The 27,972-nt window shown below is 41.1% G+C and overlaps 1 protein-coding gene across 1 annotated transcript; it reads right to left on the bottom strand.

Moving 5' to 3' along the window:
* Positions 1 to 502: 502 nt before the first annotated feature.
* Positions 503 to 26,453, bottom strand: LOC310847733 (vitellogenin-2-like; the record flags this gene model as incomplete). Its single annotated transcript, XM_083745791.1, has 36 exons — positions 503 to 815; positions 1,606 to 1,767; positions 2,387 to 2,537; positions 3,092 to 3,186; positions 3,538 to 3,629; positions 4,375 to 4,561; positions 5,254 to 5,365; positions 5,992 to 6,130; positions 7,298 to 7,440; positions 7,536 to 7,712; positions 8,795 to 8,878; positions 10,267 to 10,317; positions 10,948 to 11,676; positions 12,045 to 12,136; positions 12,229 to 12,394; positions 13,125 to 13,245; positions 13,754 to 13,942; positions 14,049 to 14,118; positions 14,783 to 14,969; positions 15,055 to 15,168; positions 15,524 to 15,625; positions 15,780 to 15,904; positions 16,355 to 16,440; positions 16,795 to 17,012; positions 17,325 to 17,528; positions 18,063 to 18,188; positions 18,349 to 18,526; positions 18,779 to 18,933; positions 19,051 to 19,189; positions 20,133 to 20,287; positions 20,379 to 20,540; positions 21,865 to 22,116; positions 23,425 to 23,573; positions 24,760 to 24,780; positions 25,448 to 25,468; positions 26,387 to 26,453. The coding sequence occupies 36 exons, from the start codon at positions 26,451 to 26,453 to the stop codon at positions 703 to 705; spliced, it is 5,334 nt and encodes a 1,777-aa protein (XP_083601917.1). The 3' UTR covers positions 503 to 702.
* Positions 26,454 to 27,972: the final 1,519 nt, after the last annotated feature.

A 27,972-nucleotide genomic window follows, 5' to 3' on the forward strand; every position in this document is an offset into this window, starting at 1 on the left:
GAATAAATATACAAAATGTGTAATTGCATCATTACACATGCTTACAGGCCCACAGATAATTATGGCACAGACAGTTTTGGGTGCTAATCTTACTTCCAGCAAATGAACTCCCAGGAATTCTGATAAGATAATTTTTCAGTCTTGGTTGCATATAATGTTTATAAAAAGAAAGTATAGTCCTCTCCATGCTTCCTGATGGGACAGAAATTGTTCCTTTTATTTTGATGCATTTAACACTTTTCCTACCATGGAAGAAGGGTGGGAAGTCAACTTTTAAATTATGTATTCAGTTTGATATTAAACTTGATGTTAATTTGGTGTTTTTTTCTTTAATTGAAATTCAATAAAAATTAATTGGAAAAGAATATTTCCTCCTGCCTCTTTACTATTAAAAAAGTAAAACATAGTCACAATACCCAAATTTCCAATCATTCATTCATTCATGCATACAAACATATCATGTCACCTTTTTGCATAACTAATGAAAGGAAGAAACCACCACTTTATTTTTCTGAATGCAAGTGTTTATTAGAAACTCATCCATTTCATTCATAATTGCCTTTGCTTCTGCAGGGTTATGACTCGACTTCAGATGGCTCAGCAGTGCTTTTTCAATTAATGTCTGTGTGGCTGCCTAGAATTAACATACTGGCCTCCCACAGTAAACGGTATTACGGGCTTCTAATCTGTTCAGTAGGAAAGTTAAGCTTCACATTGTTCTTCAGCACAACTGCATGTTACGTGGGCTTCAACAGAGGAAACCAGGTCTTCTGATTTTGAAGCGAGGGTAACCAGATCAGTTGGCAAGGTTGCCCCTAGAAGAAACAAAAGGAAATAAGTAAAAAAACATAAAAAGGATCAAACTTTTGCAAAATGAATGGTGCTTCTTATACCTACACCTGAAGGTTTAGCTGGAGCTCCCAGCTACAACTTTCAAAAGAAAAAACCTTCGCTCTAGCATTGCTATTTTCAAAAGGCACTGCCATTGAACCCTCGGGAGGGAAGAGCGCATTATTGTCCCCCTGCATCTCCCATGCATGTATAGTTTCACTCACTGATGTGCTTCATATGGGGCAAATTCATTTCAAATCATGTTTCCAGTACAGGCTACAATGCTAGACATACTCCGTTGGACTTATATCTGAGTAAACTTCCTTAGAGATGCTGTTGATGCGCTCTAGAGCAATTTTCATTATTATGACCATAGTGAATAAACTTTTATTAACGCAAGCCCATGTTTAACCAGTTATTAATATAAAAGCATATGTTATACACCAATCTGGCAATCCGTGAAAGGATGAAAAGCAAATGTATTTACAGTGCTTACTGATGCCAGAGAGTTTCAGGTGCTTTAACCACGCTACAAGCAAAAGCCTAATCTTTCATAGAAGCAACAAACCATGAGCCTGGGCTTGCTGTTATAGCACTCTGAACTCCAATAAAATCAGGCTCCTTGCTGCTTCTTTCTTTGATCCCCCTAAAGGAAAGATGTTTCAAACCCTGGGGACATCCAGAAAGGTAGCAAAATGTCATTCTGCAAAATTAAAGCATGACTAGTGTAATTTTAGTGTGTAGTCCAAACCAGTAGACATTACATGGACTTACCAGCTGAGAGACAGTGGAAGCTAGAAGACACCTGAGTTGTTGTGGTGGGTCTGCACTTCTCCTTACAGCTCAACACGGGCAGAGTAGAAATACATTGCATATCTTCTTCTCCAATCCGGATTGGTTTCTCAAGTCTCCTAGTTGAGTGTTTCAGTTTGCAGGCTGCAGCAGATAAAGTACAAACCTTTTAAGACACTGATTTTAAAAAAAACAAAAACTAAAAAAAGCCAGAGGTTCTACAGCATAATTGCATATTTAACAGTGATAAAGTCCAACAAAACAATGAACTGGGCTTCATAACCCAACAAGAAAAGCAACGTTTATAGAGTCACCATCTTGATGCTTGCCACTTAGCAGGTATATGGATTCGAGCAATTTAATTCAAAGGTTGAAAGTTTCTATTCATTTTCGATGACTATCTGACTGGCAACCTTGGGCAGCTGTGGACTCCCCACCACAGTTGCCTACCTCATTTATTGCTGCTGTTGTTGTTATCCTAGTGCTGTTGTTGTTATCCTAGTGCTTTGAGCAATGATGTGCAGCTGGTTTTAGCCGCGTTTACATTTTCCACATTGTCTCTGATCTGGCATTGCTCTGGGGCATTATGGGAAATTAAAATGGCAGCTAGACCCAACTGCCTGTTGCTGCCCTCCACTGCTGCAGCCAGGTTAAGTCCACCAAAGCTTACTGATGGAGGAAGGGCTAAATTCTGCATGATCCCTTCAAACCCAGACCTAGCTACCTTAGTCATAATTAAAACAAACTATCAGACTCTACCTACCTCCACCACATTCATCGGGGACCAGCCAGGACTGAGCAAAGCTCTCTAGATCTTTAGCTGAGTAGCCACTTGGTGTTCGTAATTTTTCTGCATTTCCGCCATATACTTCACAAAGGCCACAGGTATATCCGATAGTGGGAGTAACAGTTACCTTTATGAAGAGAGGAAAAAAGAGGGTGGAAGTAGTTGGGATTGAGTTGACAATAAGAATTTGGCTCATCCTGCCAAAGCAAGCAGTGAAAATATAATACACAGCAAAGAGGAGCGTGTTTCAAATTCAAAGTCTACTAGATCTTTACAGCTATGTGCCTCAGTCCAGCACCACACAGGGTCCTAATGGGGATTTCTCTACCCTCTCTGTGTTAATTCCATAACTGCATTAGTGACACATTCAGTAGCTAGAGGGAAATAATTCACTTTAAAGTTTAAAGTTATCTTGGAGACTGGAGAGACTTAAAACTGGCGTTGATGATTATAACTTCACACATCTGTTCTTCCAGCCACTGCTTATCAGAAAGGCACTGGGAACATCCCAGTTATGTTTTATTGATTTGAAGAGTAGCGGCGTCTGAGACTGTGAGCATTATCATTATTAGCTGAAGAGGGCAATGTACTTTGATGATCTGATAGGCAAGCACAGGTTTTGTTTTGCTGTTTGCAAATCGTTATAAAACCTTGAAAGCATTAGCTGCAGAAGGAAAATACCTGAACATTACGTCCATTGTAGATCAGCTCGTGAATCCCAAACAATGAAGAAAGTACAATTTCGTTATCTTTGCGGTCTGATTTAATGGTAAACTCTGTAAGTTAAAGAAAAGACAAACTGATGAATCCATTGAGAATTGGATAAACATATAAAATAAAATACTCTTCGGATTAAACTACTGATCCTGTTCAACTGAAAATTCCTGTTCATCAATGCCTCCGTTATTTATTTCAGTATAGTTTAAAGTGACAGAGTATACATTATTATTCTGTTTTTTGTGCATGTTGATCTGTGTAAATACAACATCCTAGCCCTGAATTGCAGGAACAATAAACTCTCATCCAGTATTTATTTCATATTGGTGTTATACTGGTGTTTTATTTCTTTCTTTGCCTGCCACCTTGAGACAACAGATGACTTAACTTCTAAAAATACAATTACATACCTTCATGTCTGACTGGGAGACGTGCCATTGGTATTACAGAACCATCAATTTCTACTATGTTCTTTCCATTGCGATTCTTGAGAGTAATTTCACTTGTTAAAAAAAGGGGGGCAGAGAAGCAATTAATGAATTCTCTCTCAATGAGTTTCAATTACTTCCAATAAAATAGTTTATATTATGTTTTTCTCTTATCTAAGTACTATTATTAAAGGGACAAAATAATTGAATCCGTTACTGTGCATCCTTTAATGTTTTTTTCTTTCCAGATATTAATTTCATCCAAACCCCAAACCCAATTCTAAGCTCATCAAATTCATTTAAAACTAAAGTTGCATTCTGCTAGCTACTGATTCTTAGTTAGAATATCACTCCCTGTCCTGTCCTGTGATTTGTCATTGTTTTAATTCTTGAAAAGCAAGTAAGCTTATTTGGGAAGCTAGAGAATTGTTTGTTTATAGTGTTAAGAGGAAAACATAGAGAACCAAGGGAGCAATAGATATAAGGCTTGAACAGACTGCATATATTCCAGAAGTGTTAATACTGCCCAAATTAGCCACTTGGCACCTTCAAGTAAACGTGTGAGATTCAGCTTTGGATTCCATCACCAGCTGAAGCACATAAGGAGTGGGATTGGTAATGATACCAGTCTTGTAAAATGCTCTCCCTTTGAAGGCCCACCCAACCCCTACACTTCTTCTTTTGGAAGAAGAGTAGGGTTAAAATATTTTACAACAAACCGTTAAACATGCACTTTTTTCTTTTGGAAGCTGAAACTATTCCTTTCACCCTGTGACTGGATTGGATTAGTGCAAAGATACTGTGGTTAAGAGTACTTACCTGCCAGCGATGGTTATTTTGAGTAGGATGTTGTTTGCATTATTAGATTCATATTTCATCAGCACCATAAACTTCTTCTCACAGGTACAGTCTTGTAACAAAGTCATGAAACAATCTGGAGGCAATCTTTTGTCAAAGTTTTGTCCAGTGAAGGTTGTGATCTTTTGACCATCGATTTTGCAGACACCTGATAACAGAGAAATAAATATGAGTAAGAGAGAGAGGGGGAAAACATTTTTAAAATATTATGTACATCATGGAAGCAATCAATAACCAACATATTGGCCAAGGAGATAATGAGCTTGGAGAATAGCGTGGGCATTTTGTTAGGGTTGCCATATTTCAAAAATTCAGAGCTTTTTTTGGCCAAAGTTGTTCAGCTTTTTTGGCAAAATCACAAAAGAAAATTGATGTTTTTTCAGGAAAATCAGCAAAAACAACACTGCCAACATGGGTGGCCATACGTCCGGATTTTCCCATAAATGTTGCTGATTTCTGCCCTGAAACCCTACATTTTGTATGTAATTTTAGCAGAAAGCTTTTGGTTTTTAATCGTTTGAACATCACCCAGGACAAATCTTGTTAAGTGATAGATTTGAATTAGCTGGCAGTGGACTGGGTTTTAAGTAAAAGGCCTCTGAAATAGGATTTAAAATTATGGAACTATGGTGAATATGCAAGAAGTCTTGGTACATTTTACCCCAGCTAAGAAATAAATACTGAGAAAACTGGATCTTGCAGCTTTCACTGTTTCTTTTCTGCATTCACAATAATCTGAGATAATTGTAAAGAAAAATACTTAGAGGCATTCAAAGAAACTGATTCGCTAAAAAAAAATAATTATTATTTTGATGCTATGGGAATGGTTTAGCTACTGACCATTCTGACTAGCAAGTATCACTGAAGGAACATCCCAGAGTTTTGAAGGTTGGCTGGAGTCGCCGATGGGCAGTGAAAATGGAATCATGCAGTCTTCAGCATAGATGGTCACCTGGAAAGGAATAGGAAAACAAATTAGAAATTGGCTGTGTTGTCTTTCTCTTTGTTCTTCAAACAGGCACAAGGATGTGTTATTTTATTATTAATATTTATTAAATTATATACCGCCTCTCATCCGTAAATCTCAGGGCGGTTCACATGTCAAACCCTTACGTTGTTCGCACACAGTTCAGCAACATCCTTATACATGAATGATTTCTCACTTCATCCTCAAGTATTCCTTCCTCTTTGTATGATTGGTCAACTAAGATCATACTGGCCCAATAACTTGTATTGCATTGTATCTCAGAAGTTAATAGCTGAACAACTTTAAATGTACACTTTGGGGACAAATGGATATGTACTAAGTGCACACAGGAAGACTAGTATACAAGGCTTCCTCTTTACACATGACTGTAAAATCAATTCTGGGAACAACAACCAGAGGTCATCTTAAAATGGTCAAGAATTTCACCTGTGGTGACACATTATAAATGCCGCCAGCTATCCCTCTTAATTATGGTCCCAGATCCAAAAAACAAAGGGTCATAAAAATGGTGGACATGTACACCCCTGAATTTCATTCGAAATAATACTTTCACACCTGTCACATCTCAAATAATGTCATCTGCAACTCACAGTGGGTGTCCTCATGATCACGGCGTAGCTTCTAGGATCAGTTAGAGCTATAACCAGTGTAACTTGTTGAGAGGGATTTCTTTGAACTTTGTATGAGTAGCCCATCATGTAAGCAGCTCCAGGAATCACTGTAGTTATTCTTTTAAAAAAAAGAAAAGAAAATCTGTCTTAATTGGCTGTAGTAACATAAAAGGTGTGATTAGCAGTAATACTATGCATGGGGGTACATATATGAAGAAATAATTAACAGTAATAATGGCCGGGCAAAATAAGCAGAAATAAGAATGTAGTGGACATAAAATTTAGGTGTTGTTTAAGAATAAAAAACTGAGAGGTGATGAATCTTGGCCATATAAGACTGTCTTAGATGTGAAAAGAAGCTAAAACAACAACAACAACAACAACAACAACAACAACAACAGTCTCATTCAAATAGCCTTCAGGACTAACATAAAACCATCATAGATGACCCACCACAAAGCAAATTCAGGCTTCAGGGCATGTTGATAAATTTAAAGATTTAGGCAGCAAGGTGGGCAGACAGGGATCCTGAAATTACAAGCCTGATTTACATTTGGCGCTGAGGATTGTGTTTTTGTTGTTCAAATGGTGGGCGGGGGGACTTTCCCACAGATATCTTCCAGAAATGCAGACTCTGGATTGTGACTGACTTGATGGGCAAGGATGATTTTATCCCAGATTGCTGCACACCACACTAAACGAAATAAGTGTAAGGCAGGCCAAAGAGGTGAGGGACTGAATCTTTGTCACCCCTTCTCTTTGTTTGTCCTTTGCCAATGTACTCAGAGATAGCTGCCTGTCCTGAGATGGAAACTATGGCAACTACTTGGTTGAGCTTTCCAGGGAATGTCTACATATCAACAGCAACTAGGAGGCTTGCTGGGGCTAAATGTCTCCCATTTTTTATTGCCAGAAAGACATGAAGGGATGATAAGTAGCAATTGTCCATAGCCCTGATTTGGCTTCTGCCCCAAAAGTGGCAGTTTGTGAAGAAAAGCTAACAGCTTTTTGAAGGCTGTTCCTCTTCAGCAGGTATTCACACCCCACTTTCTATGTCCCAGGCCTTCAAAAAAATAAAATAAAAGGATAATAATATTTATACCCCATCCATCTGACTGGGTTTTCCCAGCCACTTTGGGCAGCTTCCAGCAACATGTCTGAGATGGGATTTAGATTAAACCGGACATCTCCTTTTTGGCCACAGTAAACACACCCATATGCTTGGCTGCAATACACTTAGCAGGGATGTCATAAGTGAATCATTTGAAGATGCACAACTACTCACTGTTCCACAAAGTTCGTCACTACTGCAGGAAGCCTTTTGTGTTTAGCCTTGAACTGAACTGCTGGCCTTTTAGCAAACCAACCCGTCTCGACTTCTGCAGCGACCTGGTAGTCTTTGCAATCCCAGCCTGCTTCTAGAGTGGTCTAAGTGGCAGAGTACAGCACATTATGTTAAAAAGCAGCATTAGCATTTGGATTGAATGCTCTGTGAGGGGTCAAGACGCTTTGAAGAGACTCACCCTGAGCTTGTGAGGGGTGACCATTATGCTTTCAAAGCAGACAACTGGCTTGCTTGGCCGTGTGATGTTTCTTATAGTCACTTTCAGCATGGAGGAGCCGTGATAAACGTCGCCGACGATTCCGTATTGTCTCTTATTGCGAGTGAGGCATTTGACAGCAAAGGATGCTACTTTTTCCTGGGACCAAAATAGAAGGAAAACAAAATTATTTAGATTGTTGGCCTAGTCAAAGAAATTACTCAGACCTATTAGTATCATCTACTAGACAGATGCCAGTGGCTCCAAAACCTCTAGATCGGATTACTGCAAACGCAGGGCTGCATCTGAAGACGGCTAAGAAACTTCAGCTGATGCTGGATTCAGTGGCCAGGTTGCTCACTGAGACAAGATGGTTTATTACACCGATTGTGGCCCAACTGCACTGGCTGCCAATTAGCAATTCTGGACCCAATTCAAAATGCTGGTTCTGACCTATAAAGCCTCAAACACCTCAGGACCGCAATACCTCAAGGACTGCCTCTCCCCATATAAACTGTCCCAGACTCTGCATTCATCATCTGAGGCCCTTCTATGTGTACCTCCTCCACGTAAGGTCTGGGAGGGCCTTCTCTGTGGTGGCTCCCCATTTGTGGAATACACTACTCTGAGAGGCTCGCCTGGCATCATTATTACATGCCCTTAGGCTTTCCTCTTTACCCAGGCCTTTGGCCATTAAATAATATATGGGTTGTTAAAGCTGGGGCGGGGTGTGTGTTATTATGATTATTTTATTATTATACTGTTTATTGAGTTTTTATTATAGTGCCCTGTAAAATGTGTTCTTAATGTTGTACACTGCCGTGCCATCTTTCGATGAATGATGGTATATAATCGAATAAATAAAATGTTGGGGGGGAGTCAATTGAGTCTCTTCTGAAACCTTTTGAAGGATGATTAAGTTATTTCTTTGGCCCTTTCAGAAATGGCTCATTGAGGCAGCCTCATCATAACAGATTTCTGTTCTGCTCTAGCCTACTCAGTCTAGATACTAATTTATTACTGGGGGTGTTTTTTTTGTATTTTTATTGTTAATCTAAGACATATTTTATCAAGAACTACTTTGCTGTCCCTACTGAGTCAAAAGGCAATGAATACATCAAAAGATAAGTATATAAAAACCCAAATAAGCTATAAGCGATTAATATATTTTCCAATTTATTCCAACTATGCCCAGTTTGTAAATTTCCTTCAGCCTTGCCATTTTCCAAAGGGATACTGACCGAAGAGCCTTTTGTGTATTCTTCATTGCTGGAGCTAGAGGAGCTGCTGGAGCTGGAGGAGGAGCTACTTTGCTGTTGTCTTCTCTAAAAAAATAAAAAGAAAAAGCATCGTCAAGATTTAAAGTTAGTCCCAGATTAAACAGTGATGAAGGCAGTTTTCTTTGCAGCGGCAACTGGCAGAGGGAAAGGTGGAGAGGCCAACGATAGGTGGAGACGGACAAGCAGAGCCAACTCATTCTAGTCCCACCCCCCCCATGCTCCCTGCTGTGTTCTAAAAGGGTGACATTGCAACTAAGAAGGATAAAGCTGGCAGTCAGGGCCTCCTCCTGCGCTGGATGCAAGTGAGGCAGTGTGGCAGGGCTCCATTCACCACAATGGACCAGCCTCTACAGTTTCCTTGTGGGTGTTAAACGCTGTGAAAGTATATAATCGTTATCTCCTGGTCTCCATCATGAAATTGTTTCGGAATATGCCACCCTATGCATTTTAACAAAGATGGTGGGAGTGGGAGGGTGGGGGATGAGTATCATTAATGCTGAAAAAGTCACCAAGCACTCCTTCACCCAGAAGATTACACTATCACCTCACACGGGAAAGGGCAGGATTGCAACTGCAGTGTGATTTAAAAATACTAGTCTTAACAATAATGAGAAATCAGCAATCCAGCAGGCTGAGAATTTCGTCATCTGGCTTTTGCAAGAAAATGGCGTGGACAATTTGGGAGAAATGGTGCAATGGGAGTAGAAAGGTGGTGTTATGAATTGGGGGAACCCCCCCCCAAAAACCCCCTAGAAATTGTGGTTTTGATTATTTGGAGTATTAAAGGGAAGATTTGAGGTCAGTGGGAAACTACAGACTAATATTTCTTTCCAAGCCAGGGCCTCACCTGGGATAGAGGCATTAACATGACAAAGGGGGTTGATGGCCCATCTGAGAGCCTGTGCTTGGGTTGCCATGGTGATGGGGTATGAGTTTGAGGTGACAGGAAAAGAGAGTCTTGAGCAAGGTATGCCGGGAAATAGAAGACAGAGAAAAGACATGGCATCCCTGTTGGGCAGGCTGGCTGAAGGCTGGCAGGGAGAGATGCTTTGGGCTCCAGGGCTGCACTGCTGTGGAGGACAAAGCCCCTCTTGAAACGACGATGCTATAAGTTCTTTACTCCCTCCATGCAGACAGGAGATGTAAATAGGTGAATAAACCACATTTCTTAAAGCTACAACAGTCTCCGCCGTGTCTCAGTTCTCCACAGGAAAGCAGACCCTGGGTGAGTGCCTGGACATTAATCTTGCTACCACTCAGCAGAAAGTGGGGATGGCACCCAACTTTTTGCAACAATTTTTTTTAAAAAAACTGTATTGCTGCTAGTACAAACGCTCTAGTGGTGCATTTCTGACACCCCTTTCTTTCTGTGTGTGCAATCTGCCTTCTATGTCACCCCATAACTAAAAAGAACAAAAAACCAAAAATCTTACCTGCTGTTTCACTGACAGGAAAGAATATTGAAGAAGTTTGGAATGCCTTCCCTGAGAAAAGAAAAAAGTTTAAGAGTTTTCAAGAAAAGGGATTGCTTTTTTCAATGGCACCAAAACAGAATAACAAAACTTAAAAAAAATAACATGACAGATTTAACCCCATGAACAATGTTGGTTTTTAAAAATTCAAGAGTGGGTGCTTCTGAGGATCAACCTCTTGGAAATATTGTCAGAGAAAGTGAATATTCATTAACATAATTAGCAAAATCCAAGCCTTTTCTGTTGGAATATTAGCTAGAAACAGCCAGCCCAGCTTGTTTTGTCACCCGAGGCATAGCCTGTCGGCACCTTCACCCCTGTTGCCACCACAGAAAAGTCACCTCAAGCATCATTAAGCTTCACCAAAGTCTCCTTTCAATCTTTGTGACATCTCAGGAGACTTTGGCGGATTTGGGGGTGACTTGGGAACAGTCTATATGAGACCTCTCCCATGTGGCTCGGCCTCAGAGTAAGAAGAGTGGCTGCTTGGTCTGGCGTGCCAGTTGCTGCCTGCCCTAGCCAGACATGCTGGGGCCCATGAAGCAGTGCTGCTTGCTTTCTCTTTCCTTTCAAATGTGGTGGCTACGGCTGTATTCCAACCACACTCATGCATTCGACTGAGAGCAGTGACAAAATAGTTACCTTTTCCCGGGAAATGTCAGAGCTTTCACTGCTGCTGCTACTGCTGTCGCTGCTGTCGCTGCTGCTGTCACTGCTGTCACTGCTGCTGTCACTGCTGTCACTGCTGTCACTGCTGCTGCTGCTGCTGCTGCTGTCACTGCTGTCACTGCTGTCACTGCTGCTGCTATCACTGCTGTCACTGCTGTCACTGCTGCTGCTGCTGCTGCTGCTGTCACTGCTGCTGTCACTGCTGTCACTGCTGCTGCTGTCACTGCTGTCACTGCTACTGCTGCTGCTGTCACTGCTGTCACTGCTGTCACTGCTGCTGCTACTGCTGCTGCTGCTGTCACTGCTGTCACTGCTGCTGCTGTCACTGCTGCTGCTGTCACTGCTGTCACTGCTGCTGCTGCTGCTGGAAGAACTGTCTCTGGACTTTCTCTGCGGAGAATACTTGGTTTTACGGGGATGTTTATCTTTGATGTCACTGTTGCTGCTATCGCTGCTGCTGCTGCTGCTGTCGCTGCTGCTGGTGTCGCTGCTGTCGCTGCTGCTGCTGCCACTGCTGCTACTATCACTGCTGCTGCTGCTGTCACTGCTGCTGTCACTGCTGCTGCTGCTGCTGCTGCTCTTTTTGCTGGGCCATTTTTTAGTAGAACCGGGTGGTGGAGATGGGAAACGATCCGATTTTCTGTAATGCTCATCATCGTGGCCTTTGGCATCCCTTGCATCCTTCTGCGTTTTGTCTCCACGCTGCAACATGATTCAGAGGAAAGCAAAGAAACACCTCGGTTAAATATATATACATCATGACATCATTCAATTGCTTTCCTTAACAAGGGGGAAATAATAATTGCTGTTCAACTGGCTGTATTTGTTATAACACATGCATAGCTATGTTAGTCGCTGCAGAGAAGAGGAGGTGGGCAAAACAGAGGTGCTCATTTGTTCAGAAATACATTTCATCTCCAGCACCTCCTACCCCATGATTCTTATGTGGACAGCTTCGACCCTTTAAAATGGCGCAGTCCCAATATAGCCCCCCTCTATAGATTGTTCCACAGAAATATTTAGTTTGGACAGTAGAAGTGACACCTTAAGATCAAGTGTCGTTTACGTACCTTTGCTGCTTCAGAAGCTCTCACATCCCTTTTCGTCCTCAGTGCTCCAGAGCCTAGTTGGAACTCGCCTTGAATCTTCTCCAGAGGAACAACTGTATAGATTAGAAAGCGCGCATAAATGTTAGAAGCGGAAGGCAACCTTGTGGGTACTTACAAACAGAATGTCTTGGTCATATGATAATACCTTGTACATAGAGAACCTCCACTTGATGTTCTTCACACAGGTAGTGCAACCAAGAAGTCACTTTGGGCATGTCTTTTGTTTTCTTGATGGTCTTCAAACACAACTGAGTCATGCACCAAGGCACCCATATGCAAGTGGGCTTGTATTTGTAGGAATCACTTGATTGCTGAATTGAACAGAGGCTTGTCAGTATTTAGAAATATATCCCAGCACATACTCCAAAACCAGAAATGGGCACCATACAATAATAATTTTAAAAAAACCAACCCTGTGGAATCTGGTGTGTGTGTGTGTGTGTTCTAGGAGGGCTCTGGAAACATTTTATTATTATTATATTACTATTATTATTATTATTATTATTATTATTATTATTCCTATAAGCCCATCTCATGAGTGTGCGTAGTACCTTTTATAAAATATCACCTGTGGGTATAAATTATGGGAAAGAAAAGCATTTCTTCTTCTTCAGAACTATGGCTTTGATCCATAATTAAACTGATTAATTAATGAGTTAAAACTCATACGATGACTTAAGATTTCTCTGCTCAGGTGACACCTTTAACCTTTAGCTAATAATTTACATCTTTACCATGGCACGTTAACTTTTGCAAAAGGCATGTCTGTATTAGTTGTAAACTTAGCATGGAGCCACCATCATTTGACTTTTACCTGTGAATATCCAGTGTCCAAGCACTTTCCAGAAAGAATCTAATTTCGCTAAATACACAAGGACAATTTCCCCCAGATTTCTAAACAATGCTAACTAAATAAAAGGAGAGTTATAGAAGAAAAAAAAAGACGACATATCTGAACCACAATCAGCTAAATACAAGGACAGGGTATAATGGCATTTACCACAGAACACATCTGCACACACACACAAACACACAATTTACCTTAATGTTGCCTTTTTCTGAGTCAAAATCTCCATCCAAAATATCGATTTCAGCTCTTTCTGGAAGTACTGAAGCCTTCTTCTCAGAATGTATGTATCTTGCAACAGTATGTGCCTCATGACTGTGTGGATATGCAATGAAAACTTTTCAACATGCAAATATGAAGCTGGGCATATCAAAAAAGAACTCATTTGTGCTAGGAACACAGCAAGAGGAGAGAGACCAGAGCTGAGAAGTAAGAGGCTGACTCTGAAGATACAGGATGCCGGGGCTCAATATTGGATTCTTGACATTGTTAAAAGATGGTTTGGGCTGCACTACTGGGGCACATCTCTATCTGAAACCTTGAATTGATAGTCAAAGGAAACGACACTGGGCAAGTTAAGCTTATGGCCTGACTCAGTTTAGGGCAACTTCATATATTCATACTAATCCTCCCTCAAAATGGAGAATTATATCACAAAACAGGATTTTGGGGAAGCCAATAACAGAGAATGATATAAGCCTTGATTTTGCTTCTGGCTCTTACCTAAAAATCCCCTATGGTCAAGTTGTATGTATCCTTACTTATGAGGAAAAACCTTTATGGGCAGTAGCTAACAAGAAAAATGATAAAATAGCCACTCTACCTTGCCATTGCCAACTCAAACTGATCATCACGGGGTGGGGCGATGTCAAATTTGAAGTTCTTGTTTCTGATGTCCACTGTGGCATTCATGTTGAGTACGCCTTGAGTACGGATCTGGGCTCTCATTTCCAAACCATGTTGCATGTCGTATGTGTTCACTCCCCAGAAAATCATTCCGTAACCCTGGAGGCTAAAAGGCAATGAGAATGAGAACATTTTAGTAGGCTGGAATAATCTGTCCGTTTTGTTTCTCTCGTTTCCTTCTTTTTCCAATCTAACAATGTTCATTTGCTTACGCAAGTTTGCTGTCAACTTGAACGTGGATATTGGCTTCTCTGAGATCACCATGAGATAATTCGGTCCTTGCTAGAGAGACAAAAGGAAGACAAAAATGCTCAAAAGGAAGACAAAAATGCTCAAAACATAGACAAACATCTATGAAGTTTCTCTTAACCATTTACTAGTGAACCATTTACATTAGTAAATATAGGGCTTTTAAAGATATTTGCTAATGATTTGGTATATCAAAGAAATAGGCCATTAACTGATGAAACATTGTAGAGAAAAACAGAGTGCTCTGCTGCTTACAACTCAGGCAGGGATGTTAGTGTACTCTGGTGCTATTAACTAAGTTGTCATGAGCATGACAGATGATGCTTCAATGAAGCAAAAGACAGACCTTTGTTGTACTCTCACTACATCTTAGTAAATAGGAAGTAACTTCATTGAAATTAGACTAGTGTGAAATGCGGTAGATCACATCCACACACCTTAGATTTAAAGCACGTTTATACCAGTTCAACAGCCATGGTTTTCCCCAAAGGATTCCAGTAACTGCAATTTGCCCCTCACAGAGGCACAATTCCCAGAACCCTTCTGAAATGACACTTCCGATTATTTTCTGGGGGAAGCAAAGTAATTAAGCCTGCTCCCTAAAACCTGGGTCTCAGATCAGTCATGCTCTGTGATTTTCTCCAACGTATGTGATTTCCAACAAACCATTGTGAAATTTGATTATCTCCAAGCTTACCCTTTAATAAACCGTGTGCCATGATGATGCTATTGGCTCTTGCTTGGAATGGCAGACCAATAACTGTTGGAACCACATACTGAACATCTAGCATCACAGCTTTCATAATATGTTGGTTGATGTTTTTAAGGCCTTCGATAACCTTATGCAGCATGGGCAGCTGATCTTGTCTTTGCTGCTGCATGTTCTATAGGGCAAAGATGCAATAGGTTAAAAGACAAGGAGACAAAGCTGATAAATATGTTGAGGGTGGGGGACACAAACTTCCATACCTTCATAAATGCCTGCATTTCCTCAGTGGTGATAAAGATCAATTCTTGGCCAAACATTTTGACAGAGGCAGAAATCACAGGAATCTCACGAGGGAACTCCTTGAATCCCGGCAGCTGAAAATCAAGCCCATGAGGGTTATTCAATACTGAGTTTATTCAAGTAAATTTAAGGAAATAAAGAGCAACAGAAATGGTTTTGCTATTTAATTCTGCAGCCCTCAGTACACTCCCGTTGCAAATGCTCACAGCTTTCCTTGATTTCACAATGCCCTCAGAAACAGCTCCATTTATTTAGCTGGGAATGGGTTATCAGGTTATTCACTGCAGCTTTTGCCATGCTGTGGATCTCCATTCGAAGTGGAGAAATGTGGCACCAAATCGAGTGGTTCACTAGTGTAACCACCCTGACAAGGACCTCCTCCATCATTCCCCTAGGGCGAATACACTGAGAATCTGGAAATATGCATACTTTTGCTTCAGTGTCCCTTATCTTCTGATATGCAGGGTATTTATCGAATTGGTGCGTGTTCCTCCAGAAGAGTTCCTTGAGGCCCTGAGTTCTCACTCTAACCTTTAAAAAAAACAAAAAACAGAGGAAAAGTTTTGAGAGCAGTTTCCTAGCGTTCAGCACCTATGTAGCAACATGGTAAGATAGCAAAACAAACCTCTCAAGCGTCCCCACCTCCCAACCCCTAGAAATGAACTGAATAAAATGTAACACAAACCTCTAGAGGCTGAATAGTTGAACCTGCAAAGTTTACTTCTGTTTTCCAGATTATAGTCGAAGGGAGCATTGTTTGGGGGCTTTCGATCATAAACCATTTCATGAGGAATCCCGCTCTGTGTTTGCCTGCGGTGGAAAAAGCGACAACAATGAGCCATTGCTGTGTTATTAATCCTTGTGAATCAAAATGGGATCCCTTGGCTACTACTGCTTAGAAAGATTTTCCCTGGCAGAAGCTTGTAACCATCCATGTTTTTTTTGTTTGTGAAATTCAACAGGATGTTACTGCTGCCAACACAACAGAATATTTGAAATTTCAGTTTCAAATATTTGGTTTATTTCTACTTTTAGTTAAGTATTTTTATTTATTTGCTTGATTTTTTTTGGGGGGGGAGGAATCTGCCACCCCCTGCTACGCCCATGTCCAACATAGTATGTTAAAGGGTCTTTAAAATCATTGAGCCCTTTGGAATAGATGCTTTCTGTTCCAAAGTGCTAAGGAGCGGGTTGTGATATCCAAAAGATGGTGGCTCGTTTGGATAAAAGCCGGGAAATGAACCGTTGTCTGCTACTTACTGCTGAAGCCACTGACAAATAAAACTTTGCTCTGATGGAGGGGTCTGGGGTTCAGAAGTTTAAGAGCCATACTGCACGCAGACGACCTAAATAAAACAGGTTTGAAATTAGCAGCAAGTAACAGCAAAAGTCTCTACATGCATGTTTGCTTTTTTGCTTTCATGTTCTGCCCTTTGCGCAACAAATCCCAAGGTGGTCTTCAATGAAAATTTGATGATTAAAATACTATGAAAACACATATAAAAATGAAAGCACTTCCCAAATTACAGTGAATTGGATCCAGATTTAGTTATGCTTAGAGCAAACCTGCTGCAGTAAATCTTACTAACTTGAGTCCCACTGAAATGTTACCAGTTTAGCAGTAGGACCAGAACTAACTCTAATGAATAGCAGCAACAGATTTATTGCATGAAAGGTGATCTGACTGTAGATCGACTTACAGGCTGTAGTACAGTGGGATCCTGACATTTGACCAAGCTTTCATGTGAGAGTAGGCAAAATTGACCAATTGCAAATTGTTCTCTTTGAGCAATACATTGGCAATAGCTGTCACTGTTGGGATGGCAGGGTTGGTTTCGAAGAGGCCAATGCAAGCCATCATTCGGATGGTCACATTATATGAAGGGTCTGCAAAGATCTGGAGGAGAATGCCTTGGACCTACAGAAAGAGAAACACACCATGTGGGGGTCAACTAATAGTATTTACCTTGCAGCAGTTGAGTGCATTGGAGGGATGAATCAAATGCTCAGATTTAAATGGATCTGCCTTGGGGATCAACTCACAGACAGGAAAACAATGTATGGGAGAGTTTTAAATAGCTTTGAGAAAGGGGTTGTTGCTGCTGCTGCTGTTTTAAAAAGATCTTTATCAGATGTGACTGTCCATTGACAGCAGTAAATCTCAGTCGCTTCATAATGCCAAATACTTTGCAATCAATATATCGAGGTGACTTTCCTTTGCTCTTCTTACCTTTGTAGGTTCCTGTTTGCCAATTCGCGCCATAGTCTGAACAGCAGCTGCTTGAATGTATTCTGCATATCTGTTGGAATCAATCACGGTTTTCACTAGCTTCAGGCTGGCTGGCTGAGCTGCATTGCCGATGGCTTTCAGAGCCAGAGTAATTTTGTTTTCATTGTGTTCCCTGGTTGCATCAGTTAGGAAGTCATGCAGAGGCTGCAGACAAATGAGATGAACACTTTTTAATTCCATTCAGAACTCCATAAATGTTGTACATGTCACTATCCTCGCTCAATGAGGAAAAGATGAAGAGTGAGATTGACAAGGACCATAGATTACTGGAACCGCCTATAAGTGTCTCTATGGTTTCAGAATATGTTAAGTGCTGATTGCAAAAGTATAGGAATGTGGCACTGATGGCACTGAAAAGACTTTAGGGGCCCAACAGTCCATTCACACAAAGAAAACTCAAAAAAAGGCAAGAACTATTTGTTGACAAGCTAACCCAAGATCCCAAATGTTTCACAAGCACACAACTGGCCTTCTTGAAAGGCACAGGGCGAAATTCACTCAAGGAAAACTATACATCTTTGTGAGGGAAGCTAAACAAGTTCCTGTGTGGAGCAGGTACGTTTTGGCTATGGTGGGATTTCAAAATTAATACTTTAAGGTGTGTAATTCTCCCTTCTCTCTGGGAAAGGCATTCTTCTTTTTATTGGGGGGGGGGGACTTGGAACAAGGACCATATACCTCAAGCAATTTGCTGGAGCAGGAGCGAGAATGAACACATTGTTTGTAGACCGTGGTACCATATCCCAGATAGAAAATCTTCACAAGCCAAACTGATCCGGTATTCTTTATTTTGGGGAGCATTTTCTGTGGGTGAAAGAAAGATTTCCAATGAACCAGAATTTGAAGGAAGCTTCTTGTTACTTTGTGATAATTTTTTCTCCTGTAGATTTTATAGCTAATGTGATTTCCTATGTAACACATTTTTCATTCTGATACACTCAATTATAATTTTACATGTACTTACGATTAGCACGTCAGCAATTTCTTCAGCTTTATCTACGTTAGGCTTGACAGAGTGTAAGGCTAGGGAAATTGTCCAGTACAATTCCAAATCGTGCAGTTCATCTTTGACAACTTTTTCTTTGAGGAATGTCAGTGATTCTATAGTGCCAACAGAGGCGACTCCAATCAGGAAGGCATTCCTGCAGTGAGCAGAAAAAGAACATTCTGAAAATTTCATTCTTCATTCTTCACTACGGAGCAAACACTGACTGGTTCAGAGTCCATCCACCCTTGTGGACAACAGGATCTAGAATCAATCTAGATTGAAAGAAGCATGCTGATGATGAGCATGAACGATTCAGGATAGGGGATGGGGGAAACCTACATTTTGGTGCTAGTGTGTTTGCAGCCTATGATGCTGCTGTGTCTTATGAGCTAGTCAGCCAACGTACCTGGCGTTAGGTTTGTTCGAAAACTTATTGTAGAGAAGGTGCAAATTTTCCAGATTCAAATAACGGAGCAGCTGGCTAAGCTGTAAGTACTTGTGGGCATTGTCTCCACGGATGTCTTGTGGGAAGCGGTCAAGCTCAACTAATAGCTCTTCAATCTGTAACAAGAAGGAAACAGTAGCTAGAATATATTCACTGTGATGGAGAAAAGCACACTGCTCTCTTATCGGCTTTATGAACCGTAGAACTATTCCATACGCCAACACATTCCCTACCTGTTGCTTAACGTCTCCAGTTCTGACAAGCATTTGGGGAAGAACCTCTGGGAACTCGTAATGAATGTTTACATTTCGAAGCTGAACCTGCGGCAGTTGGGCATGTTCACTTGTCACCTCAGTCAGTGTGAGCCTTTGCCTGGAAGGGAAGAGAAAACCACAGGTACCATTCAGGGGTAAGTGATTTGTGCTCTTGCTCATCCAGGCAGTTTCTAGATCGGCCCAGGGAAAATTAGGAGGAGGACAACTGGGAGATATGGAGAAGCTGATGGAAATGTAGCCAAGACTGAGTCAGAATTGTATCTCTAGTGGATGATGAGGAAATATTTGATTGGATTGTTTCTGCTTGCAGGCCTGACTTCCATTCCATGTGCTCATACAACAAACTTCTGCTGTTAATTTACACTCTGTGCAATGCCTCATTTACTCCTGAACAGAAGTCTGGTGTATTAAAATCTGTGGGGATAATGAAATCAAGAGAACGTAGACCACATGAATGACACCTGTCCCCATGTAATGGCAAGCATTTGATTTCTGTTTCGCACCCCAAACCTTTTTTTGTTTTTCCCTTTGCCATTTGTAGTTTGCAAAATACTCAACAGCGTGGTGCTATGTTAAATGTTTCACCAGCTTCATCATTTCAGATGGAATTATCTCTCCCTCTCCTCTCCTGGTCAATGTTCTGGAGATATTCCTGATACAGGAGGGCATGGAAAGGGCATGGGGTGAGGAACAGAGGTAGGGAAAAACCCATTGCCTAGGTGAAAGTCCTTACACAGAGCTTATGCTGTCAGAACTCATTGGGTTAATTCTGCCCATTGTCTCCAGGCCCAGGACTTTAAAACTAATATTTCATTGGTGTAAAGCAGTTAAGTGGACATGAACAGCCTTTACCTATAGACAGATAACAGCAGCTATTATTTGGGAGGATTTACTTTATTTTTATTTTTATTTTGCAATGCTGCAAATGCTTTTAGTAGCAACCCAGTTGCTACTAAGACCGACTCTTGCATAGCCTAGCTGGAACCATGGCTCACTTGCAGACTCTTTTAAAAGTTATTATTTAAGCTGTGGCTACTTACGTAGCTTTCATAACTCCAGCACCCTCAGCTCCACTGAATGGAGAAAGCTGGTAGACTTGTTCGGCATCGACTTGCATGATCTGAGCGTCAGCTCCAGAGGGATTATATTTCAGTTTGAAGGTGAAAGCTTCAGTCCCTTGAATCATCCTGTTTTGCTATATAACAGAAGGAAGCACCTCTAGTTAGCATGGCTTTCAGGCGGACGTTACCCTCGCTTGTAAGCAAATCACGTTCTAACATTCTTACCAGCAGGCAGTTGGGGTTACGGTGGATGAAGAATGTTCCAATGCTGCGCTCCATTTTGTTCCTGCAGTTGTTTGAGTCTTTGGTCCTAGAAACAAGTACTGTGCTGCTCCTCCTGTCATCTCGGATGACGTATCTTGTGTGGCACTCACCTCCAATTCCATCCTGCAAGTATAGATTTAGTCACTCTGTAGAATGGCACATGATAAACTCTAGGGGTTTTTATTGTTTTTATTTTTTAAATGAGAGGAAGAAGGCATGCAAAGGAATTTGTGGAGTGTGTCCCAGGAAACTGGAACTATTGTTAGGCATGTACAATTTCCATAGCTGAGTGTTTTGTAGAGTCATAGAATTGTAGAGTTTGAAGGGACCACAAGGGTCCTTTGGTCCAAATTCCTGCAGTACAGGAATCTCAGCTAAAGCATCCATGACAGATAATGAGCCATGAATGGCAAGGTGCACATCCATGGCAGCATTCATTTAGTGGCTTCATAAGGGGCTGGGCTTGGGGGCAGAGATCCAGGGCCCCACTCAATGGATGATCAGGAAGTCTGAAATAAGTGAATTAATACACTTTAATACACTTTACCGTCTAAATAGACCCCACCCTGGTTAGACTGTTAAGTCTCCAGAACATAAGATTACCTAACTGCACCATTTATCTCATTTATTCTGGTTTAAAACATCACATGTTATTTATTTATTGATATTTTAGACAGCCAGATAGAAGTAGGCCTTGCAGTTATTTGAATAAGCCCCAAACACTGACATAGGCCTGTGGATTTAATGGTGAGGGAAACCCAAACTGTGGGAGTCAAACCCTACCATCTGAAATCCCTGGGAACTTGCTGAAACTCAGTTCTGGCACCTCTCAGGTGGGCACCAGTGCCATTACAAGAGAACAAGGGAGGTGTTCGTGATGAGTTCTGGCATCTCTTTTTCTAGAAAAATAGCACTGTCCAGGGAACCTCAATTGCAAATTCAATTACTCAATGAGAAAGTATCTAACTGAATAGCATTTCTAATTATCTAGGTGGAAATGGGAAATTTGGTGGCTTGGAGTGAGATGGGAAAGGGGTGGCATCACACATTTTTGCTTCCTGACGTGAACAAAATGTTGCCTCCCTCCTCCTACAACATATAGGTGCTGATCAGGTTGGCTTGTTTCAGCACTGGTGACAGGAGGGTGAGTGTCCACCTGAGGCCTGCAGGCTAACTTAAGGGTCAGAGGGCAGGCCATGTGATCCACACAGCTCCACCCTCCAAGGCCTTGCTACTGCTCCCCACCCACAGCAACTGTTGCCTGAGGCAGCTGCCTCACTCTACCAAATGGTAGGGCCAGAAAAGCAGAAAACCACAGGAGTCATTCAGAGGAACAGAAAACAGTGGGGAAAGTAAAAAAAGTGAGATAGTTCAGTACTGAGGTAAACTAAAGCTGCTCGAAAAGACAAGTCCAAATGCATATTAAATGTACATGGAGGAAACGAACCTCTTGTAGCTCATACTCTTTCTGGTTTTTAATTGACATGGAAAATCCATTCAGGAAGCCTCTGACAAGATTCACACAAGGCAGAGGTGGGTCTCTTGGCACACGGATGTTCTGAACCTTGCCATTGACGTAGCCAAACAGGAAAGAATATTTGGTGCAAGCAATAAGTGATTCAGGTTGCCTGGAGGGTGATGCAAATGGAGGCTCTCCCGGAAAGATTCCGACAGCATCTTCAACTTTCAGAGATGCAATCTGAGGACAAAGATGAGAGAGTAAACAAATTGCTTTTCATTTTGTTTCTGAAACGAAGAACAGTGTCTCAATCCAACTGAAGCGAAGCACCTGTAAATCCAACTGACTTCAGCGGGAGAGATAAAGAGTGCCATCTAATACACGTCTACTCAAAAGTAAGCTCTACTGAAGTGTGTGCAGATTGCAGGGCAACAATTATTAGTTCTGGCTGCATCGTGCCCTTTCATGTTATACCAAATAACGTCTTTTAAATACAAACAGGATGCTCTAAAAATGATTATACTGTCTTTCTTTTTTTGCATTAGATATACTTTTGCATATAATATCTTCAATATCTTCAAGCGATAAACGTATTGTTCTTACTATTATTGCATTTTTACCCCACTTTTCCTCAGAGTAGCTCAAGGTGGTCTACATGGTTGTTCTCCTCACAACAACCCTGTGAGGTAGATTAGGCTAAGGGACTGTGGCTGATCTGAGTTCCCCCCGTGAGCATCACAGCTAAGTGGGGATTTGAACTCCGGTCCCCTAACACTTGAGCTACTGCACCATGTTGGTGTCGTGATCTAAATAAAGAGCTAACTTAACTCCCCCTTCTTTCCTTGTAATTAAACTGGCTCCCCAGTGTACTGTTATATAATGTAGTAAAGATAAAGCAAACATGTGCATAGGAACTCTTTTATGAACTATAGCCCCAGAAACAATGTTCTGTGAAAAGTTCGCAACTATTTTTTTTAAACAGTTGTGTTGTCAAAGAGTGAAATGAAAGCCAACTTAGCTTTCCCCTTTGCAATCCATGGGTGATTTTAGTCCCATGTGAACATTTAGTCAATATGATTTGCTGCCCTTTCATGACAGCCCAAAGCAGCTGCCTCTCTCTCTTCTGCCCAATACTAGGGCTGGTCTAGTTGTCTTCATTTCACCTCTCCTCATTCCTCTGATCATTGCCTTCTCTGGGCCACCACAATAGAAATTTGAGGAAATCCAAGATTGAAAAAAAAATTAAAATGTTGTTGTTGGTAAACAGCTGCTTCACTTTTTCATGTTTAATCTTTAACTTAAGGTTAATTTAAAGTTCAGCATACATTTACTTTAAGGTTCATCAAGAACATCACCTACCCTCTCCCCTCCCACCGATTCTATTTTGGATACACATTTGATTTTAGGATTGCATGATGGGTGGAGAGCACTGGAGTTTACAGTGAAAGCTAGATGGCACCTCCTTGCTTGCAATGCATCAGGAATTCTAGAAGGGATGCTCTGTAGTCTGATGGCTATTTAAAGGGACTGCATAATGATGATACTTACCTTGAGAATATTCTCCTGATTGTCTCCATAGATATCTAGCCCTCCAGTCAGTCTCACAACAGATCTTCCCATCTCATATCCTTGCACTGTGGTGACAACATCAGCGACATACTTGTAGTGGTAGCGTTTCCCATGTTCAAAGCGTGGCTCTACAAAAAATAAGAGAGAGAACAATTTACACCTGCTGTATTCCATATATGCACACCCAGTAGGGTGTCAAGATTTAATCAGCTTAATCTATGTTGTGATTAATTTAACACTTTAAAGGATTAATTGCAGGGTGATGTTTCGCTCTCAGGGCTGCAATTTAAAATTTTGCCCTGCAATAGGAAACAGGCAAGAAAACTTTTCGTTCAAGCCTGAGTGCTGCTTTCACTTACTACTGTTGCTTTATATTTCCTTCAGCATCTTGAAAATGTCTCCAATCCTGAGCTTTGGGTGAGATGTGGATGCATTTAAATGTCATTAAATGATTAATCTAAAATGTTCGATGTTTAGATAGGACTTGAGCGTTCAAAGCGCTTTAGGTTGTTTATTTTGTAATACTGATTTGGTCAGTATTATTATCCCCATATTGCAGATAGATTCATGGCTGAGGAGCAAATAGGGTGGTGCGCCTAAGGATATACACTGGGAATTTTCAAATTTGTAGCTCAGCTGCACAGTGCAATCCTATGGCTATCTACTCAGAAATACGTAAATTCTCTTGAGTGCAATGGAGCTTACTTCCATTGGTAAGGTAAAGGTAAAGGTACCCCTGCCCGTACGGGCCAGTCTTGACAGACTCTGGGGTTGTGCGCCCATCTCACTTAAGAGGCCAGGGGCCAGCGCTGTCCGAAGACACTTCCGGGTCACGTGGCCAGCGTGACATCGCTGCTCTGGTGAGCCAGAGCCACACACGGAAACGCCGTTTACCTTCCCGCTGGTAAGCGGTTCCTATTTATCTACTTGCACCTGGAGGTGCTTTCGAACTGCTAGGTTGGCAGGCGCTGGGACCAAGCAGCGGGAGCGCACCCCACCGCAGGGATTCGAACCGCCGACCTTTCGATCGGCAAGTCCTAGGCGCTGAGGCTTTAACCCACAGCGCCACCTGCGTCCAACTTCCATTGGTAGGTGTGTATAAAGCAGGGGTGATGCTGGGCTTCAATACACATCAATGGTCAATGGGCAAGATAATGAGCCTGTGTTCTAAGAAGATCTGTAGGGCCACAGTTTCCCCACCTATAGGACTGAAACTGTTGGCAATATACCAGCTCAACTAATTCCCTCCTCGGGTAGTCAACTGCCCTAAAAGTCATGTTAATCAGTGTTATGACATGTTATAGGTAGACTTACTGATTTCGGCAGTCTCAGTCCCTGGGAAAAGAAATTGGATAGGTTACAAATTGTGTATAACAGTAGACCATAACCACTTCACTGTGAAATATACAAGTGGGTCCTAAAACAAAATGTTTTGGTGTATCCTCATGTTCTAATAGAAGTGTTCCTGTCTAAGATTCTCGTCAGCCAGCCATGCCCTTCTTTGCCTCACTCCATTCCATTCCCTATGTAGTTTCCCCGCCACCACCTCAAATGGCAGCCAACATTCCATAGCTATTCCAAGCCTCATGGGGCTGCTTTAAGGCATGTGTTTTTGTTTGTTTGTTTGTTTGTTTGTTTGTTTGTTTGTTTGTTTTAAAGAATTTGTACTTCTGGGAACCTCAGGGGTTCACCAAACACACTTAATACCACCCTCTTGTTTCTCTGTTGCCCCATTTTGGTTCCTATTCTGTCACCACACTGGCTGCAGTAATTGATTATCAGTTAAAGAAATTCATGAATTAAAAACATTTAGTATTGTGAATCAATAGTGCGGAGCACTTTATAGTGTTCAAAGCAGTCCACATAAATGATCTTCCTGCAGTCCTTACAACAACTATCTAAGGCTGGCCTGCACAATTGTCCCTATATTCCAGATGGAGACACACCCGGGTAGGAATTAAACTGGAGATTTTAAGTTGATTTAAATTCCTCTCAGACTTACCAGGTTCTTGCGTCTGGCCCTCTGAGGGAAAGAAATCGGATAGGTTAATGTGAGTATAACTGCACAAACATACAAGCACAAGAAGAGACTGCTGGATTAGGGCATTGTCCCATCTACTCCAGCGTCCTCTTCTCACAGTAGCCAACCAAATGCCTGTGGGAAACTTGCAAGCAAAACCCAAGCAGAAGAGCAGCACTCTTGTCTCCTGTGATTTCCAGCAACTGGTATTCAGAAGCATACAACTGCAAATCGTGGGGGCAGAGCATAGCCATTATGGCTAGCAGTTGCCAATAACCCTCTCTTCCACGAAAGTTTTAAATCCTGTTTTAAAGCCATCGTCACCTCCAGTGGGAGTGAGTTCCAGAGGTTAACTATGTGCTGTGTGAATAATTACTTTCTTCTACTCTGTCTTGAATCTTCCAGCATTCAGTTTCAGTAAAGTACAACATTTTAATCTATCTATCTTTCTGTCTGTCTATCTTTCTGTCTATCTATCTATCTATCTATCTATCTATCTATCTATCTATCTATCTATCTATCTATCTATCTCTATCATCTATCTATCATCTATATCTATCTATCTATCTATCATCTATCTATCTATCTATCTATCTATCTATCTATCTATCTATCTATCTATCTATCTATCTATCTATCTATCTATCATCTATCTATCTATCTATCTATCTATCTATCTATCTATCTATCTAATCTATCATCTATCTATGCAGTTCATTATCAGAACTCCTGAACTCCTGTTCAGGATTCCAGCTAGCCAGCTATGCACTTTTTCAGGTTGCTGCAGTCCATATCCCCTCCCTCCTGGTATTCCAGGTTTATTTTCCAACCGACACTTAATATTCTCTGGCATCTGAGCATGCAATTTGGAGATTTCTTCCTCCCTACCCCCCCCCCACTTTAAAACACACTTTAAAATACCTCTGGGTTTTCCTGAGCATGCTGATAACACTCTCACACACACCGCATTGCCCCTTTTCAGCTCCATTTCTTTTGGCACCTACCATCTGAGTTTGCTATTAGAGTGGCTTAGCTAAAGTGTATGCTGGAAAATGGATTCATTACTGGAAAAGCTTTCTGCTGCTCAAATCTATACCCACAAAGATATATCCACAAAGGTTCATTTACACCCATTGTGTTTCATAAATGTATTGCCACGAGAACTGCATGCAACAATCAGATTAATTACTCAGTGATGATCACACTAAAACTTCACTTGATTAATAAGGAGAGAAGTTTTAATTAGCAGAGCTGTGATTTATGTATTTGTCAACCTCTTTGGGCTTTAGTACAACACTGCAATAGGAAACGAAATTTCCTTTGAACAGTGAGTTGTTGCTTCTGCTTATTAATTCATAAATTACTTCATACTTCCTTCAGTATCTTTAAAACGTACTCATATTGAGCTTTGGGTGAGATGTAAGTGCATTTAAAAATCATTAATGAATGAATTAATAAAGCTTAGAATTTAGAGAGCCCTCTATAATTTTCAAGCTCTTCTCATAATTTAATTTTGTAATTCTTACAACAAGCCTGCAAGGTAGGTCATAATTATTGTTCCCCATATTTCAGGGCTGAGGCTCAGAAAGATTTAAGCATTTTGGGTCACTTAACAATACTTAAACAAGGAACTTCCAGATTTTGCAGTTCAGACACTACACTACACTACACAAACTCAACTAATCTCTTCCCACCCTACCCTAAGTGGTTGACTATCATGCAACTTCAACAAAGGTACTATGGTGATTTTAAAATAAGGTTAGAATACTGATGAACTTACTGTATGGAATCTTCTGGCACGCTAGAAGAGAGAAATTGAATAAGTCACAATGTGAGTACTGACAGCAGAAAATAACCTTCTTTTTTTTGCTAAACTCTACAGAGTTCAGCAAAAGGATAATAGTAAAAGCAATTGCTGACTTACCCACAAGGGCGAACAGGAGGGCTAGGACTATTCCCCTCATGGTGAAGGCGAATGATAGCCCTCAGCCACCGTGGGCTTTTTATAGGGAGACCAGCAGCATCACGTGATCCATACTGATCAAGATTTTGCTGAACGTTCAGATGTTTATCTCTCTCAGCAAACTTTTCTTTTGGCAATCGCTGATTTTTAAAAAAATAATAATTTTGGGGGTGTAGATTTCCTCATGTCCAGCAGTCATCTTAGGCATCACTTTGACCTGGTCATTCTAACCTAACATATGATGCAATGGTTTATCTACTGACAAATACGGATAAGTTATTTTGAACCTTGCACCTACCATTGTATAGTCAAACATCTGGTTAACCACTGTGAGAGCAGAATGCCATACTTTCCAACATTTCTCTGATGAAAATAAGGACATCCTATTCTTATTCTTATTCTTATTCTTATTCTTATTCTTATTATACCCCACCCAACTGACTGGGCGGCTTCCACCATATATAAAAGCAGAATAAAACATTAAAAATTAAAAATTTCCCTATAAAGGGCAACCTTCAGATGGCTCAGGGGTCAGATAACTTCA

The sequence above is a fragment of the Podarcis gaigeae genome (assembly GCF_964106915.1).
Source record: "Podarcis gaigeae genome assembly, chromosome: 6".
In the NCBI taxonomy this organism is placed as follows: Eukaryota; Metazoa; Chordata; class Lepidosauria; order Squamata; family Lacertidae; genus Podarcis; species Podarcis gaigeae.